The 19,322-nt window shown below is 40.3% G+C and overlaps 2 protein-coding genes across 2 annotated transcripts in view; one reads left to right on the top strand and one right to left on the bottom strand.

Annotated features, from left to right (window-relative positions):
* TRAPPC3L (trafficking protein particle complex subunit 3L) overlaps positions 1–15,571 on the top strand; it is a 39,530-nt gene extending 23,959 nt beyond the window's left edge. The window contains exons 4-5 of the mRNA XM_042939669.1: positions 10,666–10,851; positions 15,452–15,571. Of these exons, the coding sequence (XP_042795603.1) occupies positions 10,666–10,851; positions 15,452–15,571 (306 nt within the window). The remainder of the gene's footprint in view (positions 1–10,665; positions 10,852–15,451) is intronic.
* CALHM5 (calcium homeostasis modulator family member 5) lies at positions 2,949–8,088 on the bottom strand. Its single transcript, XM_042939668.1, has 2 exons — positions 7,504–8,088; positions 2,949–4,069 (listed from the first exon to the last, which is right to left on the bottom strand). Exons 1-2 carry the CDS (start codon positions 8,041–8,043, stop codon positions 3,680–3,682), a joined length of 930 nt encoding a protein of 309 aa, XP_042795602.1. The 5' UTR covers positions 8,044–8,088; the 3' UTR covers positions 2,949–3,679.
* Positions 15,572–19,322: the final 3,751 nt, after the last annotated feature.

Genomic DNA, 19,322 nt, shown 5'->3' with positions numbered 1-19,322 from the left:
AGATACCCTGTTATAGTTGGCTGTATGAAGCAGGTTATACATAAGGCCCATGTGTTGCTTCTGGTTGTTACGTCTCTCGTGTCTCATTTTTTCTCTTTTTTTCATGCCATTGGTTTGTGAAAAACTGGGTCATGTGTCAAATAGAATGTCCTATATCATAGATTTACTTGGTCGCTTCTTCATGGTGCTAATTAACTTGCAGATTTTTTGCCTGTATTCCCTATAAAGTGACAATTTGGTCTAATACCTGATTAGATTCAGATTTAATTTCCTAGGAAACGATACTTGACAGGTGACGCTCTGTACTTACTCTTGCACTGCATGGCATAAGGGGGCACAGAATATCGGACCATCCCATTTTTAGGGATGCTAAGGGAGATAAGTGGCCTCATGTGACACAGTCCCCATCCCACTATGCTTTCACCTAGTACTTTAGAATTCATTTAGATCCATTACATCACTAGGGGTTGCAAAATGGTTATTTTCTAATTCTGAAAAGCTCTACAAATAATAAAATAATAAAAGAAAAGTTGAATGATACAAAATTGATGTGCATAAAGAAATAATTTTTTCATGGACTGGAATAACAATGACTGAGAAGACATCATGGGAAAAAGAAGCCATTAACTATAGCCTACAAATGCGGGAAACTTACAAAATGTGTGAGGAAATCTTTAAAATATTTCTAAAGGACAAAAGGTAGCCTTGAATAAATGGAAAATAAATGGAAAGGCACCCCATGTTCCCAGACAGGTTGATAACAACACAACAAAGGTGTCTAATTCACTAGCGTTGGGGTGGAGCCCAAGATTCTCTTTTAGCCTGCCTTCCCCAGTATGGCCTGCTTTGTGCTTTAAAGCAGTTCTCAAGAAATGATCCCTGGACCAACAATATGAACTCGGTTACACATGCAAATTCTCTTGCCTCGCTCCAGACCTACCAAATCAGACACTCTGGTCTCAGCAGTCTCTGTTAACAAGCCCTCTGGATGATTTTTGCGTGAGCTGAAAGTTTGAGGACCACTATCTCTAGTGCTTCTAAAATCTAAGTTGCATAGAAATCACCTAAGATTCTGTTAACCGGACTGGATTCAGCAGGTCTGGGATGGGGTCTGATTCTGCATTGCTAACAGACTCCCTAGTGATGCTGATGCTGATGGTCTGAAGACAACAGTTTGAGGAGCAAGACTAGAAAAACAATCTGTTTCTAGTTTACTCAAGGCCAACCTACCCTGTGCCCTCTGCTCCCATTTTGTTCTAGGTATTAATGACAAATCATATGTTACTCCTCTCAGTAACATGTTTATTTTAAACAGAATTTAACCCACAGAAGTATGTTCCTCTCGAAACACATTTAACCAGAAATAATTACAAATTAATCTCAGGCTTTAGTGAAGCAATTTTGGAGAGAAACGTATTCAGCATCTATCAAAACGTGCCATAGAGGACACACTGCTAAATGGAATCTAGAGGAGAAAACTACTAAGGAAAAGCTTATGTATAAGGAGAATCTTTGTGTAAATCTATGTATAATCCAGTTTGTATAAATCCAGTTTGCCTCTACTTTCTCTCCCTTAATAAATTCTTATTTTCATGTATTAGGTTTGGTGTAGGCCCTCGTATTGCTTCATAGTGCCCCAAAATTTGGTGGCTGAAAACACCAAACATTTATTTAAGCTCATGATTTTCTGGGTCAGAGATTTAGAGAGTGCCCTACAATGTCTGAAGCCTCAGAAGTGGTGGCTCAAAGTCTGAATGGCTGTAATGGCTTCTTCCTCTCCACTTGGCTGGCTTGGCCAGGCTGAGCATTACCAGAGACAAGTCATAAGATGCAACATTTCCACAATCTGGCTTCACTTCTGCTATAGTCTATTGATTCACTAAGGCCAGATTCAAGGGGAGAAGGATAAGATTCCATCTCCCAGTTAGAGCCATTGAGCCACATTTCGTTTACCATGGTTAGTTTTGATTAGAGTGAAACCCAGAAGGACCAAAGATGCAGTGAAGTTGGTTTGGTTAGAATCAACGTAAATGAAAAAAAAAAAAAAAAAAAAATGCTAGCTTTAAGACCTTCTTTGAAAGCTCACAGGCTCAGGAGAGCCTGCGGTTCGCATTTCTTCCCCACTCTGCCTTCAGTGACCTCACCTTGGAAACTTGAATCTGCGTCATAGAAATTGGCAAACATTTCACATCAGGGTGTTTTTTAGGAGCCATTTGTTAAATACTAATCACATACCATGTTTAAAATCCAAGTAATATATCAAATATATTACAAATATATTGCGACGTTACATCCTCCACCTTCCCCTCTCCCACCTAAACACACACACGCCTGACCCTGCTCCTCTAACTTCCCAAGGATATGTTCCAGGTCTTAACACTTATAGGGTCCTGTCTTCAATTTGGGATAACGTTCCATGGTAATAAAGGGTTCATTCCCAGGATTGTCCAGCTAGGGAGCCAGGATTTTTAGTGATACAGAGTGCGAGCCACAGTGTAAAATGTAGTGCCTCTTTACACATCAATTCCACTCAGAGATTTAGGGAAACTTAAAAAAAAAAAAAAATATATATATATATATGTATGTATATATGTATGTATATATGTGTGTGTGTTATATATATTATATACACACATATGTGTGTATATATATTTAAACTAGTGTGGGTATATAACATAGTAGAATGCAAAATTTGCATTATTTCTAATAAACATAAAACTACAAAACAGTTTTACACCAGCACTGCTTTGACAGTTTCCCCAGACCTCCAGTCAGGGCCGACTTACCCATTCAGCACAGTAGGCACTATGCCTAGAAACCACCATACTTGTAGGGGTTCCAAAAGTGTTTTTAATTTCTTTTAAAATTAGAAGAAAATGAACTTTGGGGTTGAAAAAGTATTTTAGTATATAATATTAATTTATTTGTATTTATATTAATACAGTCGTAAATGTGTATGTGCATGCATATGTGTGTGTGTGCGCGTGCACGTTTAAAGTAAAAAGGGGTCTATGGAGGCAGAAGTGCCTAGGGCCCCCAAAAGTCATAATACAGCCCTGCCTATAGGGACATGCTTTCAGAGCACAGTGGAAACATGTGAAAAGCTCTAAATTTTAAGCACCATATCCTTTCAATGTGTTATTCTTGAAAACTGCTGTCTTCAGATTCCAAGGAAATGAATTCCAAATGGTAGATTTTCATACGTCCTTGAAAGGCAGTAGAATAGATTTGCAGGACGAGGATTTCCGCTGACCGCACCACTGACCCCACTGTCTATAGCAGTCAGTTAAGAGGATCTTGGTTACTCACAAGTCACCACTTCTGCTCCCAGATGCCATGACCAATATTTATATAGAGCAGCAGACCTTCTTGCATGAGTCTCGTCAAGCCATAAAATCATAGAACTTGAAGCCACGGAGCCCCAACCCCCAACCAATGGAAGAGCACCTTTCTCGCCATCCTTGACCATCACTCGGCATCAGTTTGAGCACATCCTGACACAGCCCTGACACATCCCGACACAGCCTTCCCTCAGGAGCTGCAACGCTGCTTCTCTTTGGGTTGTTGTCTTCAAGGAAACACTGACGGCGAGAAAACACAGAGATACACAGGTTGCTGTCGATGCAGCCGAAGATGTCAGAATGAGCCCTGAACACCGTGAGTCCGTGTGGTAGATGAACTACACGCTGTGCGCAGTACCCACAAGTACCAGTGTGGTCTCATCGTCCTCAGGGCTATGTTCCAGACCATCCTCCACCACCTTATGCAGAGTGCTGTAGTGTTGCCGACTTTGGTGGAAAGAATGCAGCTCTGAGGCAGCCTCCCAGGCCGCAAAGGTGGGCATGGGGAAGGCATCTGGCCTCTTGTTTTCAAAAAAGCACTTCAGGTTTCGCTCACTCAGCTTGTTGGCATACTCCAGGAATGTATTCTCCAACTGCTCCTTCTCCTTTTGTGCATACGTCTTCCAAAAACTCAGCTGCAGGTGGCTGACTTTAGATCGGCAGCGAGCATAGCAAGTGGTGAGCAGAGAGAAGAAAGACGCTGAACAAATCAGGCACCATCCTAGAATCTTAGAAAGAAAGAAAGAAACAGTGAGGACATGTAGAAGCAAAGCCACTTCCCAGGGAGCCGGGATGGTATTACTGGTAAGTGTTTGCTGAGTTAACACCACAGGCATTGCTATACCTCAGTTGAAATACTTCATGTTAATTTTGTAACAGTCAAAATAAAGTTCGAGTTTACCTAATCTCTATCATCCATCCTACCCAACGTTGCCGGTGTACAAAGAAATAGCCAGAAGACAAGCAAATGGAAAATTGCAAAAAATGTAAATTATCCAAGAATCAGTTAAACCAACCCCTCAAATAGCTATTAAAGGAAAGAATTCTGTGCATGTGGAAGTGTGGTCATTTGCACAAATGAGCAATTCCTCAGCCAGGAGTTTTCAGGCATTGATAAATACACATTCATGGCTAGTGACTGATTTTTCCATGTTACGTTGTTTGCAGCGAACAACAGACCCTCTCTCAGAGAAGTAGCATTACTCATTACCCATGATCAAGTGAGACAGGCATAATACAATAAGGAAACTGAAGCCAGAAGAATTGAAAAGCTGCATTAAAAAAGAAAAGAAAAGAAAAAGAACCTCAGCGTCATTCTAAACCTTCAGGATTACTGGTTCAGAATTTTGGTAATCAGAAAAAAAAAAAAATTCCTGAGTAAAAACTGGTTCAGGTGGCATTTTTTTCCCTGAATTTTAAAAGCAGAACTCTAAATAGCTCGACGTACCTTCTAAACTTTTTTGTTGCTCTAATTGCATTGGTCACAATTGGAATTAATCTCATATTTGGACAACTAACAGAGCCCTTTCACAGTTTCTCTTGACGTTTTCAATGACCCTTAGTATTTCTCAGCAAATGGGCCTGTTTGAAAATAGAAGCAATAATCTGCAAATGAACCCATTCAGACCGTAACAGAACTACAAATAAGTTGCAGTGCTTTAAACCAGTGGTTCCCACACTCTGGCTCAGACTGTGGAGGCATTGTGAGGGTCTCAGACTCCACGTGAATGCCAACTCTGGAGTGGAACTAACTGGATTTAAATCTCAACCTTCCCTTTCCTACAGGTGTTCTCATTTCCTATGGGCGCCTCATTTCCTCAGTTGTAAAATGGGGGTTACCCACCTCAGAGGGGAATTTGGGGAATTGAAATGAGACAGTGTAGACATACATACGCATTCAGTATGTGTTAGCTATTATCACATGCTGCAATTTTTCGGATGTTATATATTCACGTAAAAGCATTACTGAACTCGTGGTATCTTTCTTTCGTGATTTATGAATGAGGCACAGCTTCCACCACGGTGAAAGTCTTCATATTTACCTTGAATCCCTTGTGGTTGGCTGCCTCTTCTCTTCCTCTTCTACTTTCCTCTTTCCACGCAGCCGGACATCCTGCAGGCCAGCAGACCGTCTCACCTCAGCATCTGAGCCAGTTCTGCCTGAGCTATACTATTCAATCAACTACAGACTCCTCCTTCCACACTGCATGATTTTGGTGTCACCTTGCTCTGAGTACTGAGCACTGAGCCCTCTTGTTCTTCCCCAGTTCACAGTATCCAGAATCTAAATAGACATGGTGGATGCTCTCACACCAGCCCTCAATATGTTCCATTCTTCATGAGTCTCCTCTCTCAAACCCTGGCAGTTTTCTCATTAATTTAGAACCCTTACTGTGAGTCAACAGCTTCATGCCCATTTGTGTCCTTCATCTCTACACCTTTCAGCAGCCGTCCAAGGTAGGTGTTATTACTCCCCGCTGTGAGCAAACTGGGGCTCAGAGGGGTGAAACCATTAGTTCTGGGTCACAGAGCTGGTAAGTGGTAGAGTCAGGATTCAAACCCAAGGCTAGCTAACTCTAAGACCAAGCTCTTGCCACTTGTCCACTCTAACTGCCTTAAGAATAGAAGTTAGAAAATCCAGCTGGATCTCTTCTTTCTTTGCGCCCCCCCCCCCCATAGATAGGGAACTTTTTCCACCCCCACCCACATATCCAACTATTGGTCTGGATTCCCTGTTGCTCCTGCCTGGCTGAACCACTGTGGTCAGCAGCTGTCATTGATATAGCTCCCCTTGTCTACATCCCGTGTGCATCCTCCCGTAGAAATCAGCCCCGGGTCTTTCTCATTCTGCTGAAAAGTAAACAGGTAGTGTGCCCAGGATAAGCTATGACAGGATATTCATAATTCCTTATGCCTGTGTTTAGAGAAGAAAAGCTCACACAGTGATAAGTGTTTGGATCTGGCATGAACTGAATAGAGCCTGGTGCCTGAGGACATAAATCATAAATCGCTCATTGTATCATAACATTTGTAATTAGTACCTTCCTTCAACAAAAGAAGGAAGACATTTGGGATCCTGGAATGTTTTTATCTAAGATGAGCTTTATGCATTAAACAAAAGATTTTGTTGTGGGGCATTTTGAAGCTTATCAGCTTATGAAAAAAGTACCATGTGACTATACAGCCAACCAGCTTTGGAAAGTATGATTTTAAAACCAGACTGCCTTGATGTGTTGTTGAAAAGGCACGTCCTTGTTGAAAAAGTAAAAATATACCATTTTGAGTGCCTTTATTCTGAAACAAATAGCATTCCTGACAAATTGTGGATCTGTTTATGTACTCTTATTGGTTGTTTTGGTTTGGGGAACATAATCCTACTACTCCCAAGTAGGAATTCAGTCTTTTCCTGAGGCCAGGGCAAGGCTCCACATCTGGATTTGTGCTCACGTACCTGGACGGATGACAAGCTACTTCCCTGTGTCAATTAGGTAAAGCTACAATTTCCTTCTATTAAATAAAACCTGTAGAGCGCAAAGAGCAGAGGACCTAACCTCCCTAGAGAATACCGTCACTTTTCACTGAAGGCTATTTAAAGACTGCCACCTCCCATTTTGGACAGGAAATCTTTCTCAATCTTGACAATATTTATACGCAGAGATAACAGTTGCCAGAAATCACTTGAGGGAATCTCTACACTAATTATATTACATGCAGCTTTGAAAAATAGGAGTTCATTTGGTTCAGCTATATTTTAATAGATGAATGCTATGTGTGTTTTTCTGAGAAACCAGTTTGAAAATAATTGATAGAAGGCAGTAATTTCTAATTACAGCTCTGTCATTAATGCTCAATTATGAGTTAGCGTCATGCATTATTTACAAAGTCAACCCGGAGAGATTGTTTTAAAGCACTTAAGTATTTACATACGCATAACCCAGAGGATATTTTCTTTTTGGAAGTGGAAAAGACAATGCAATCAGCAATTTTAGGGAGCCACCAACCTCTAAAAAGCTTTCCCTGAGATTGTCTTACTGCTGCATGATGTTCCAATTTCCATTTGGTTTCAAAATGTTCTAACAAGATTCAGACTCAGCTCTGCCGGAAGTGAGTACAGACAGAATACTTTGCGCAGGGAGAAAAAGGCAAGTTTGTCCTTTCTTACCTGAGACTGGGCTTGCAGGGACAGTTTCAGTTCTTCGTTGTCCGTGGGGGCCATGCTGGTTTTGCCACAAGACACTTTGTAAAGTTCATCCCAGCATTCCTGGGGCTTGCCCTTGCAAATCAGTCCCAGGAGTCTTGAACTTTTGGTCCCGCTCATGGCACATTCATAAAAAGTCCCATTGAGCAGAGCCACAGAAAGCCACATCATTGGAGCCACCAATGAACTCAGAGTGATCTGGCCGAGGACATAGAAAAAGTGGCAGCTGTGACCTTTGGGGAAGATTTTCCTGGGATTCACACAGCAGCCGGTGAAGAGCCTCATCGCCTTGCTGTTCAGAAAGAATCCCAGGATCAGTAACACCCAAGCAGGAGCAAACAGGAAAACCAGCCCATAGACCACATTCTCAGTGCTGCAGGGACACTTAAAAGCCACCAGTGAAAAGAGACGCTCGCTCCCCACGGTCAGCAGAGCCATGAAGCTGTAGCCAATAACAGTTTTCTGGTTGAGGAAGAATTTTAAAATCCCCTGAAAAGCATCCATGTTGAAGATACACAAAGGGAAAATGCTTTGCCCTTATTTATTGGCAGAGCAGCTGCGGCAGCGGCCGAGGGTGGAGCTCCTTCTTCATTAGAAACAACAGTCCTCCTTCTCAGACTGAATTCAGCCAGATAAGGAAACAATGTCATTGCCTAGGAATGAGTATTTCCCAATCATGCTCAGATAACGCCTCCTACTGGTGAATTTTGTGCCACGGAACCGGGGCCCAAACACTGAGAATCTGAGTACATTCAGAGTGCACAGCTTCCATTTTATGTTATTTTCATATGGCTTGGACTGAGAATCAGAATTTTTTTCGGATTCTCAATCCTATAAATAATAGTCTAGGAATTTTCCAGCCGGAGGAATCAACATTAGCAGAAATGGGTCTCAGCCAATTCACTGAGAGCCAAATCTAGTCTCCAGGCCAGGAGTCTCATGATGATTTTTCCCTTGTTACTTAAGACTGCTACTTTTGCTACTTTGCCTTAAGATCTGAAAGATTCATTTTTTTGTGTCCTCTTAAACTGACTAGTGTCAGAGATTTGAGCCAAATTTTAGGATTTGGGCTACTTAAAATTTCTATGGAAAAGTTTAGGGAGCATTTGAGTTTTCAGTGAAAGACAAAATGAGAAGGTCCTCATCATTTCTTTCCTAGTAACCTCTTGATTACTATCTCTGCCTTTGACCTCCTGCCCAACCCTACCCTCAACCCAAATCCATCCTCCAAGCTCACACAAAGGAGATCCTTCAAATGGAAATTCAATTCTGTCCTAACCTACTCACACCTTCGGGGCTTTATGCTACCCACAACTGATAAATACCAGTCTGCCCTGAACTTGATCATGGTATTTCCTGCCCATGACATGTTTCCTCCACCTAGAACACCTCCCACTCCCACCACAGCTGTCCACCTGGCAAATTCTCACTCAATATTCATGAACAGAATAGCAGTTTCCTTCTCTGTATTTGCAGGATTGCTTCCTAATACAGAACACTGTACTTGCAGGACTTACACCATTGCAGTTTTTTTAATACCTTTTTACTATGAGCTCTTATAAAACAGGAACTCTATTTATGAACTTTTGTATTCTGGGCCTAAACATGGTCTCAAACACAGAATGGATGCTCATTTAATAATTTGTTTTTCAAATAGTTATTGAACTCGCATTGTGTGCTAGAAATGCAGTGTTCAGTGAGTACCTATTGAATGAATGATGAACCTTTCAGGACTTCTAACTATAAATAATTTAAGAAAATTGTTTCCATTTCTGTCCTATACTGCTCTTAATTTTAAAAATTAAATTAACTGGGGCACCTGGGTGGCTCAATTGGTTAAGCGTCTGACTCTTGATCTCAGCTCGGGTCATGATCTCACCGTTCATGGGATCGAGCCCCATGGTGGGGCTGTATGATAACAGTACAGAGCCTGCTTGGGATTCTCTCTCTCCCCCTCTCTCTACCCCTCTCCTGCTAATGCTCTCTCTCTCAAAGTATATAAATAAACCTTTTTAAAAAATTAAATAATTAAGACTCTTGAAAGAGAAGTTCATAAGTTTCCAATAATAAACTTCAAATTCCAGTGCATTTGGTGAAAAGAAAGTTCCTTGGCCCAGAAGTCAAGGGACTGAGCAATAGCATGGGCTTGGCCATGTCATTTGACTTCTCTGAATCCCAACCTGCTCACTTATGAAACTAGAGGTATAAAAGAAATAGTCTCCGGGACGCCTGCGTGGCTCAGTCGGTTGAGCGCCGACTTCAGCTCAGGTCATGATCTCGCGGTCCGTGAGTTTGAGCCCCGCATCGGGCCCCTGTGCTGACAGCTCAGAGCCCGGAGCCTGTTTCGGATTCTGTGTCTGCCTCTCTCTGACCCTCCCCCATTCATGCTCTGTCTCTCTCTGTCTCAAAAATAAATAAACGTTAAAAAAAAAAAATTAAAAAAAAAAATTAAAAAAAAAAAAAAAAAGAAATAGTCTCCAAGATTCTCTCCATCTCAACATGGTCAAAATCTGTAAGCCCTTCAATATGGCAGACTTTTTTCAGAAGTTACTTTATGACTCATTTATGTAAATCATACCACCACTATCCCTTGCTCCTTCTCAGAGACTAGTCATCCTTTGTGATATGACTTCCTCCACTTTCGAAAGCACACCCTTGAGTCTGATTGTCCCACAGCACCCTCTACTCTATCACCTTCCCATTGTGGTGGATATGTCCTGCGTCCCTTCTCGTTCAGGATCTTACCCTTTACTAGGCTCACATGACACCTATCATGCTGGGATGTTGATGACTGATATTGTAATTTCTTACCCTCCTGAAGGATATTTATTTTTGAAAAAGATTTTTTGAGAAATAATGCTTAACTCTGTTTCATAAAGCATATTGCTTCCACAGAAAACTAGTCCCTTAGGATATCCCATAAAAATAAAACCCTTTAAGACTTGTACAGGTCATAGGGTGGGTACATGCCAAAGCTGAGTGTGAACCCACACTGGCTGACTACAAACTCCACATGCTTAACCATTGTGCTGCACTGCCTGGAACAGAATATCTGGGTGCTTTGCTAATAATAGATACTTGTTCCAGACCAAGTTTTTTAGCAGATTTTTCCCCTCTTTTTATTAGGTTGCCTTTAAGATGTACCTGGGAATTACACCAAGTGTGACCTGTAACAATCCAAGCAGAACTGAATTTTCCCTGATCTTAGACAAGAATCCTCTGGTGGAGTTTGTGGAAGAGCTCCCTGCCGGGCGATCGTCTCTGTGCTACTGCAATTTACTCTGTGGGATTATCAGAGGTGCCCTGGAAATGGTAAAGCGTATCTATTTCATTGTGTTGGGTATTCCTTATCTCGTGCTGTGTAACAGATTACCCCCAGGTACAACCGTTTAAAACAACTAATATTTATTATCTCACACAGTTTCTAAGAATCAGAAATCCCGGAAGAGTTTTGCTAGGTGGTTGTGGCTAACAGCCTTTCAGAGAGTAATACACACACGGTCCGGCTGTTGGTCCCTTCAGGGCTGCAGTCCCTGAACACTTGACTGAGGCTAGACGATCCACCTCCACGCTCACTCACGTGGCCTCACTGGCTGGCTGGCAGCTGGCTAGAGGCTTCATGAAAGTCCTTGCCACATAGGCTCCCTGGTAGATACAGTCACAACAGGTGCTGCTGGCCCTGGTACTGTGTGGGAGGACCCTACCTGAGGGTGTGTGAATAACAGGAGGCAAAGATCACTGCAGTCAATTTTGGAGGCTGGCTTCCACACCTGAATTATTCATTGACTGAACAAAGACGGTGAGGTGATTCGCATCTGTGAAAAGGCACTGAGCTCTTGGTTTGGGGAGTAGATTCCCGTGATTCATTGCTTACATACAAAAACCAAGAGCACACTGTATGTTAGCCAGTTTGACAACAAATTATAAAAAAAAAAAAAAAGATATTTTAAAAATAAAAATTAATGAAGAGAGAAAAGAAATAAGAGATTTAAAAAGGCCTGAAAAATAGTTTGAAATGTAAGAATTACATTATCAAAAAAACAGTAGCACTGACAGCAATTTTCTAGTGAATTTAATTTGTGTGGAAAAGTAAGTAAATAATTGTGCTTCCAAACAAATCTAAGTCCAGATAATTATTCAAAAAAGAAAAAAGGCATTGAGCGTACAAGGTGAATAAGACATAGTTGCTGCCCTTCAAGAGTTTCTGTCTAGTACAGGGGCACCTGGGTGGCTCAGTTGGTTGAGTGTCCGACTTCGGCTCAGGTCATGATCTTGCGGTTCGTGAGTTCCAGTCCCACGTCGGGTTCTGTGCTGACATGACAGCTCAGAGCCTGGAGCCTACTTCAGATTCTGTGTCTCCCTCTCTCACTCTGCCCTTCCCCTGCTCATGCTGTGTGTGTCTCTCTCTCTCAAGAATAAATGAACATTAAAAAATAATAATAATAATAAAAGAGTTTCTGTCCAGTAGAGAAGTCAGATAGATGTGTAAAAAAGTGTGGATAAATGGCTAGGGGAGGACCTGGGTTGGGGTGGTTGGTAGGGCAGAGATAACTTCCTAAAGAAACTAGGATAAATAGAAGGTGAAGGCCATGGGGTAAGGGGAGCAGGGGAAAATAATGTTCCAGGTAAAAGGAATAGCATGTCCAAAGGCACAAAAAGAATGTTTCATTCAAGGAATGAGAAACTTGAATTAATTCCATAGAGATGACATGTAGATTGAGATATTGTCTCGAGTAAGGTTTCAATTCTTTACAGAGGCTTAATTTTTATTTTTTATTTTATTTTATTTTATTTTTTATATTAAATATAATTTATTGTCAAATTGGTTTCCATACAACACCCAGTGCTCATCCCAACAGGTGCCCTCCTCAATAGAGGCCTGATTTTTAAAAAGTGGCGGGGCACATTCATATGACAACCTTGGGAACAATCTAAAGATTGTTATATTGAAAGCAGCAGAGAACCATTATAGGTTTATAAAGAAGGGAATGGTATTTTGAAATTTGTGTTTTAGGAATTTTATCCCTTTGTCAACAAAGTGAAAGTATACAGGAGGAGGGTACAGTGCTGGAGGGAAGAAGAGGGCAGTTAGGAAGCTGATGATGGTAACCTCAAGAAAAACTAGAATAAAGCCCTGACAATAGGAGTGGAGAGGAGATCGATGTGAACAACATTAATAAGGCAGATTACTAACTAATTAAACTTAAAACTAGGCTATTAGTTGACTGAAAGAGATAAGATTGGGAAAAAGATTCAGGAATTATTTAAGGTTCTGAGCAACCTGTAAGATGGTTGTACTGTTAACCAAGAGAGCAAAACAAGGAGGGGTACACTGGGGGTTGGGAAAGATAAAGTGAGGAGTTCGGCTTGGAAGATTCTAGAATTGAGGTGTCTAACATACAAACAAGTGATGATATTCAATAAGCAGTTGTTTTACATGTCTGGAAGCCACAGATGTGGGCTGGAGAGTCATTGGAACTGTCAAAGGATGCCTAGGAAGTGTGTAGAGTAAGAAGGAAAAGAAGTCACAGGTGGAACCGTAGGAAGCAATAAAACATAATGAGTAAGTTGAAGAGAGAATACAAAGACTGCAAAGGATACCAAGAAGGAATAAACAGAAGTGGGAAAATACAGGGAAAGAATGGAGTCAGAAACAAAGGAGGAGAGTATTTCAAGAGGTTCCTCGAAAAATTAAAAATAGAACTACCCTACAACCCAAAAAATTGCACTACTAGGAATTTATCCAAAGGATACAAAAATGCTGATTTGAAGGGGCATGCACACCCCAATGTTTATAGCAGAACAATCAACAATAGCCAAAGTATGGAAAGAGCCTAAATGTCCATCGACTGATGAATGGATAAAGAAAATGTGGTGTGTATATATATATATATATATATATATATATATATATATAATGGAATTATATATATGTATTATATGTATTATAATGTATATATGTACATTATACATATATATACATATATGTACATATACATATGTACATATATGTGTGTATATATATATATATAATGGAATACTACTCAGTGATGAGAAAGCATGAAATCTTGCCATTTGCAACAATGTGGATGGAACTAGAGTGTATTATGCTAAGTGGATAAGTCAGTCAGAGAAAGAGAAATATATGATTTCACTTGTATGTGGAATTTGAGAAACTCAACAGTTAACATAGGGGAAGGGAAAGAAAAATAAGATAAAAACAGAGAGAGAGAGAGCAATACAGAGAACAAACTGAGGTTTGCTGGGGGGTGTGAGGGGTTAAATGGTGACAGGCATTAATGAGGGCACTTTTCAGGATGAGCACTGGGTGTCATGTGTAAGAGATTAATCACTGTGTTCTATTCCTGAAGCCAAGACTACACTGTATGTTAACTAACATGGATATAAATTTAAAAAAAGAAGAAGAGGGAGTGATTCCCAAGATCAAGGACAGCAGAGATGCTAAGTAAAACAAGACCTGAAAAATATTCACAACATGTAGGAAGGAAAAGGTCAGGAAGGACCTTAGTGGGATGAGAACCTGAAGGAAGAAGACAATCTGTCAAACATTCTTGATCAAGGGCAACTTAGAAAGAGGTAACAGTCCACAAAGTCTAGTTTTTCCAGAAGCTGAGCTTTTAAAAGTGGTGAGACCAGAGAGTAGCCAAAGATTAGACATGATAATGAGGCATGCATATAATTTTCAATTATCTGTCATAATTAGAGGAAGGATATAATAACAGGTAATCCAAAAGAGTAAAACAATAGCCATAATGTATTATTCACACAGACCTTCCATGCTCTGTCCTACCAATTTTTTAGGCTTGCCCTATAATCAAGAAATCAAGAAAGAGGAAGGGAGATATTCTGGGAGCTTACAGACAAAGGGAGGAACCATAAAACAAAGGCAAAAATAAGATAAATAATTCTCCAGTTTTCACGGACAACATTTGATTCTATATGCTATTTGACAAATAGCTATCAGGCCTCATGTGGCCTCATGTATCCAAATAGCTTCAACATAGCCTCCTTGCTCATTTTAACTGACTTTCTGACAAATTTTGACAAAGACAAAAAAGATCTTATTGGGGGAAAATGAGGGTGAGCATAGCTTCTATATTTCAATTGCCTACTAGACCCAGGCTTTTTCACTTATTATTTGTTTTACCAAGTACTTTTGCTTTTATCTTATTTATCACAAGGACTTAAAATAGCTGAACAGATACTCTGTCAAGGATAGTCGGTCAGCAATATGATGCTCTTATGTGAATACATTTTAATGAATAGACAAGTAAGCCCTGTGGGATCACTTCAATGTATGGAAAGTGGGAAATTCTTTATGGTAGAAAAGAAGGGCTGGATATCAAATATTCATGTCTGTAATTTCAATCTTTAATTTTATATTTATAATTTATTTAGTTGATACTTTTTCAAAGCTCTCAAAGTCGTGATTGCTACATGTTGTTAGCACAAGTGATGCTATTTGGCTGATGACAGAATGATTGATAGCAAGTTCGTTGGAAAGAAATCATTTAAGAATCCATTTATCCTTGGAAGTTCTGCTTGACAAGGCACATTGGGTCAAGGCTATAGATGAGCTCTGCACTGTGAGCAAAAGTGGGCCCATGTCCCTTGACTTGCCCCGGAATCCCCCAGGTTGGGCGTGGCCTGGACCACCCTTCTCTCTGCAGGCTCACACCACAGAGCTGACCCACAGCCAGATCATCTCTGGAGGACACACAGTAAAGGGCCCTTCATCCATGGAGCAAACTCTTTTTTTTATCATTCCATAAGTAAAGTGAGCCCCTTATTGGTTATAGAAAGCTGAAAAAAAAATTTAGAGATTTTTTTTTAATTTTTTAAACCTAAATGATGCATGCCTGTTTTGTTTTGTTTTGTTTCTCTTTCCTAGGTTCATTTGGCTGCTGATGTTACATTCTTGCAAGACACACTGAAAGGCGACCGTGTGACAGAAATAGGAATAACATTTCTGAAAAAGCTAGATGAGAAAAAATACAGACGGAAAAAATGAAGAATTGCATGCAAAACGCCACAGGGTGGCCATTTGAGGAGTTAATATTATCTAAACATATATAGCCATAGAAATTTTGAATTGTTTAATAATAGCATGGGATTTAAAAGGCTTCTATATCCACCAGAAATTTGAAGTGCAGGGCACTAGGAGTTAAAGCTGTTTTCTTTCTTTGTTTATAAATCACACATTTTTAATCTTATGTCCATAAGATTACATCTACAAATAACTCTTCGTAAGATGGGATACATGAATTTCACATATCATATAGTTTGTCCTAATAGAGTCTATTGATTTCATTTACTTATGGCAATGAAAAAAAATCACAACCAGCTACTCAGTTAGTATATTTACCCATTCTCATTGGAAAAATAGATGAAATGATACAATATAGAGTTCACTATATAGAGATAATTTCTAGATACTGTATAGAAACAGTGCCATTTATAATACCTTTCCATCTTTTTGAGAAACTATGAATACGATTTCTCTCATATATTGGCTTCGTTAATCACTTTAGCCTCCCAAAGTTGCTCTCTCTTGATTTATAAATACCAAGGCAAGCTGTTTATTTGGACGTTAATTTTAAAATATTTTTAAATAGCATTTAATTTTAATTAATTTAATTTTTAGATAGTATTAACCACATTTCTTCCTTTTCTCATGAAATATTGCTGATGGTCAAGCCAGAAAATCTCTAAAATGAGAGGTCAATAATGTTTTTTTCAAAGTACTTTCTTACCCCAAAGCTTATTAAGTGAGAAATTTTGCTGTCATTTTTATCCCCTAAACACCTTACAAAGCATACTTTGTGCCCAGAACATATTTAAAATTCAAAATGTACTGGATTAAATACACAATAATCATTACCAGACCATCAGCATACAGGTAGCCTTTATGGCGGTCCGGGATCTAGTGGGATCTTCAGAGAACTGAAATTACAAGTAAGCTATAATTAGTATGGGCCCATCCGTTAAAACTGGTGTAAGTGATATGAGAGTGGTAGACTTCAATTGGACTCGGGAGCCTGAAGACACTATCCCTCCAGCCTAAAGACACTAGTCGCTTTCTAGTGGATTCAGGTGATCCTAATTAGTGGCTGATCTTGGGAAAGGCACATAGTCTCTCAGGCACACTCTCTCTCATCTATAAAATGGCACGGTTGGACATGATAAATATCTTAAATTATATAAATGAGTTTGAATGGCATCAAGAACCACTCTAGGGCCCCTGAGTGGCTCAGTCGGTTAAGCATCTGACTCTAGATTTCGGCTCAGGTCTCACGGTGTGTGTTTGAGCTGACAGCATGGGACCTGCTTGGGATTCTGTCTCCCTCTTTCTCTGCCACTGTCCCCCTCGCTCTCTAGCTCTCTCTCTCAAAATAAATTAAAAAAATAACAATAAGCTTAAAGAAAGAAATATTTTTAGAAGAACCACTGAAATTCCACATTTTTGGACTTTAGAAGACGATGAGGAATTTCTTTGTTCCCTGCCTACCCAGCTGTCTCTTCAAAAGGACATTGAAGTGGGTATTAGGATCAAATAGAGTCCCTGGGGCAGCTGTAGCGACCATGGAAGGAACTTCAAACCAGTTCCACAGACGACCAGGAAGAGAATCTGGAAGAAGATTACCTGACATCAGAAGGGATATCACAGTGCCACGTATTTTAAACTGATGCCTCCAGAAGAATGTTTGCAATCCATCCCAAAGCTTCTTTTGGGGATGTTTCCATCTTCTGTTCAGTTTCCTCTTTCTCCTTTATAGTACACTCACCTCTCCAGGAACCCAAAGTACCCATGTCTAAGGGCCTCTCTCTTCAATCAGCACTCAAGTACACTTCCATGCTCTGCAGTATTCTCTTGTCTACACTTTCCTCTCCTCTCCCAACCCAGCCATCCAAACTCCCTGGGGCCGCTGTCTTCATTACCCACCCACCTGAAGACAGCTGATTCTGATACTCTGATGCTGAGTGTTAGAACGGGTGATGGTTTCAGGATGAGTTTTGTTCTCTGTTCTTTGTTTTCCCTTACCTTAGAGAGGGAGACCAGCCTTTTGGATTGAATTTATGGTACAAACAGTGACCTATATCACCAAGAGAAAAGACTGTTCAGTAGTCCCCTCCACCTTATCCCCAGGGGATATGTTCCAAGACCCCAAATGGATGCCTGAAGCCACTGATAGTACTGAGCCCTATATATATACATATCTGTGATAAGGTTTAATATATAAATTAGGCACTGTAAGATATTTATAACAATAATGATAAAACAATGATAGCAATGTACTATAATAAAAGTTGTGTAAATGTGGGCTTTCTCTTTCTCAAAATATCTTAGTGTGCTGTACTCACCCTTCCTCCTGTGATGCCGTGAGATGATAAAATGCCTATGTGATGAGATGCAGGCATTGTGACCTGGTGTTAGGCTACGATGGGTCTCTGACCAGAACTCAAAAGAGGTATCATCTGCTTCCGGACTGAGGTTGACTGATGAAAGCAAAACCACAGGTGGGGAGAGACCACTGTATTCAGTAAGAACTCCATCCTGAAGAATGGGAGAATCTAAAAAATGCTGTTCATGAGAATTAGAGCCACATAGACACATTTTCGAATAGCCACATTCAAAAAGTGAAAAGGAGCAGGGAACACTAATTTTAATAATATACTTTTTTTAGACTAATTATCCAAAATATTATTTCAACAGTCAATATAAAAAGTATTGACGGGGCGCCTGGGTGGCTCAGTCGGTTAAGCGGCCGACTTCGGCTCAGGTTATGATCTTGAGGTCCGTGGGTTCGAGCCCCACGTCGGGCTCTGTGCTGACCACTCAGAGCCTGGAGCCTGTTTCAGATTCTGTGTCTCCCTCTCTCTCTGACCCTCCCCCATTCATGCTCTGTCTTTCTCTGTCTCAAAAATAAATAAAACATTAAAAAAATTAAAAAAATTATTGAGACCACTTATATCCTTTTAAAAAGTGTCTTTGAACTCTATATTTTACACTTTTAGCACATCTCAATTCAATGGTAAATTTTCAAAGCTTACAGTGAAATGTAGTCCTACCAAAACAGTAAAATTGTGTTTAATAGCTTCAATTTTTTTTTAATTTAAATGAACTAAAATTAAATTAAATTTAAAAATTCATTTCCTCAGTCACACTAGTCACATTTTAAGTGTTCAGTAGCCATATGTGGCTAGTGGCTACTCTAATATACAGCACAAGTCTACAATTCCCAGTCACAGACCTGTAGGGTCTCCTTGACCTTCGACACAAAGTATTAATGGGGAGGATCCAAGTTCGTAGAGAGGGAGAAAGGAGACAGAAAGAAAAAGGTCTTTCTCAGAGACCATCAGAGATCAATGAAATGCTTAGTGGTGATCCATAAAAACAGAGAGGCTTCTAGGTAAAGATTTCACACTAAGGAAAAGGTGCACACCATCCTCTGAGTTCCAAGTGTATTTTCACCCCCTTTGTGTGAAGTTGTCTTTCTTTCTTTTTCTGTCTTTCTTTCTTCCGAAAGAGAGAGAACGCAAGTGAGAGAGCATCAGAGAAAGAAGCCGAGGAGGGGCAGAGACAGAGAGAGACAGAAAGAGAGAGGGAGAGAGAGAGAAAAGCAGGGCTCACCCAAAGTGGGGCACAAGCTCACCTGATGTGGGACCCAAACTCACAAACCATGAGATAGTGACCTGAGCCAAAGTCGGATGCTTAACGCCTGAGCCACCCAGGTGCCCCTGAAGTTGAGTCTTTCTAATAA

The sequence above is a fragment of the Panthera leo genome, chromosome B2 (genome assembly GCF_018350215.1).
Source record: "Panthera leo isolate Ple1 chromosome B2, P.leo_Ple1_pat1.1, whole genome shotgun sequence".
In the NCBI taxonomy this organism is placed as follows: Eukaryota; Metazoa; Chordata; class Mammalia; order Carnivora; family Felidae; genus Panthera; species Panthera leo.
The sequence above is the reverse complement of the archived record's forward strand: the minus strand, read 5'-3'. Positions and strand labels throughout refer to the sequence as shown.

Coding starts and splice junctions, on each gene's coding strand:
- CALHM5 (XM_042939668.1), bottom strand. CDS start 8,043: ATGGATGCTTTTCAGGGGATTTTAAAATTCTTCCTCAACCAGAAAACT. Junction 4,070..7,503: donor CCCTGCAAGCCCAGTCTCAG/GTAAGAAAGGAC, acceptor TTTCTTTCTAAG/ATTCTAGGATGGTGCCTGAT.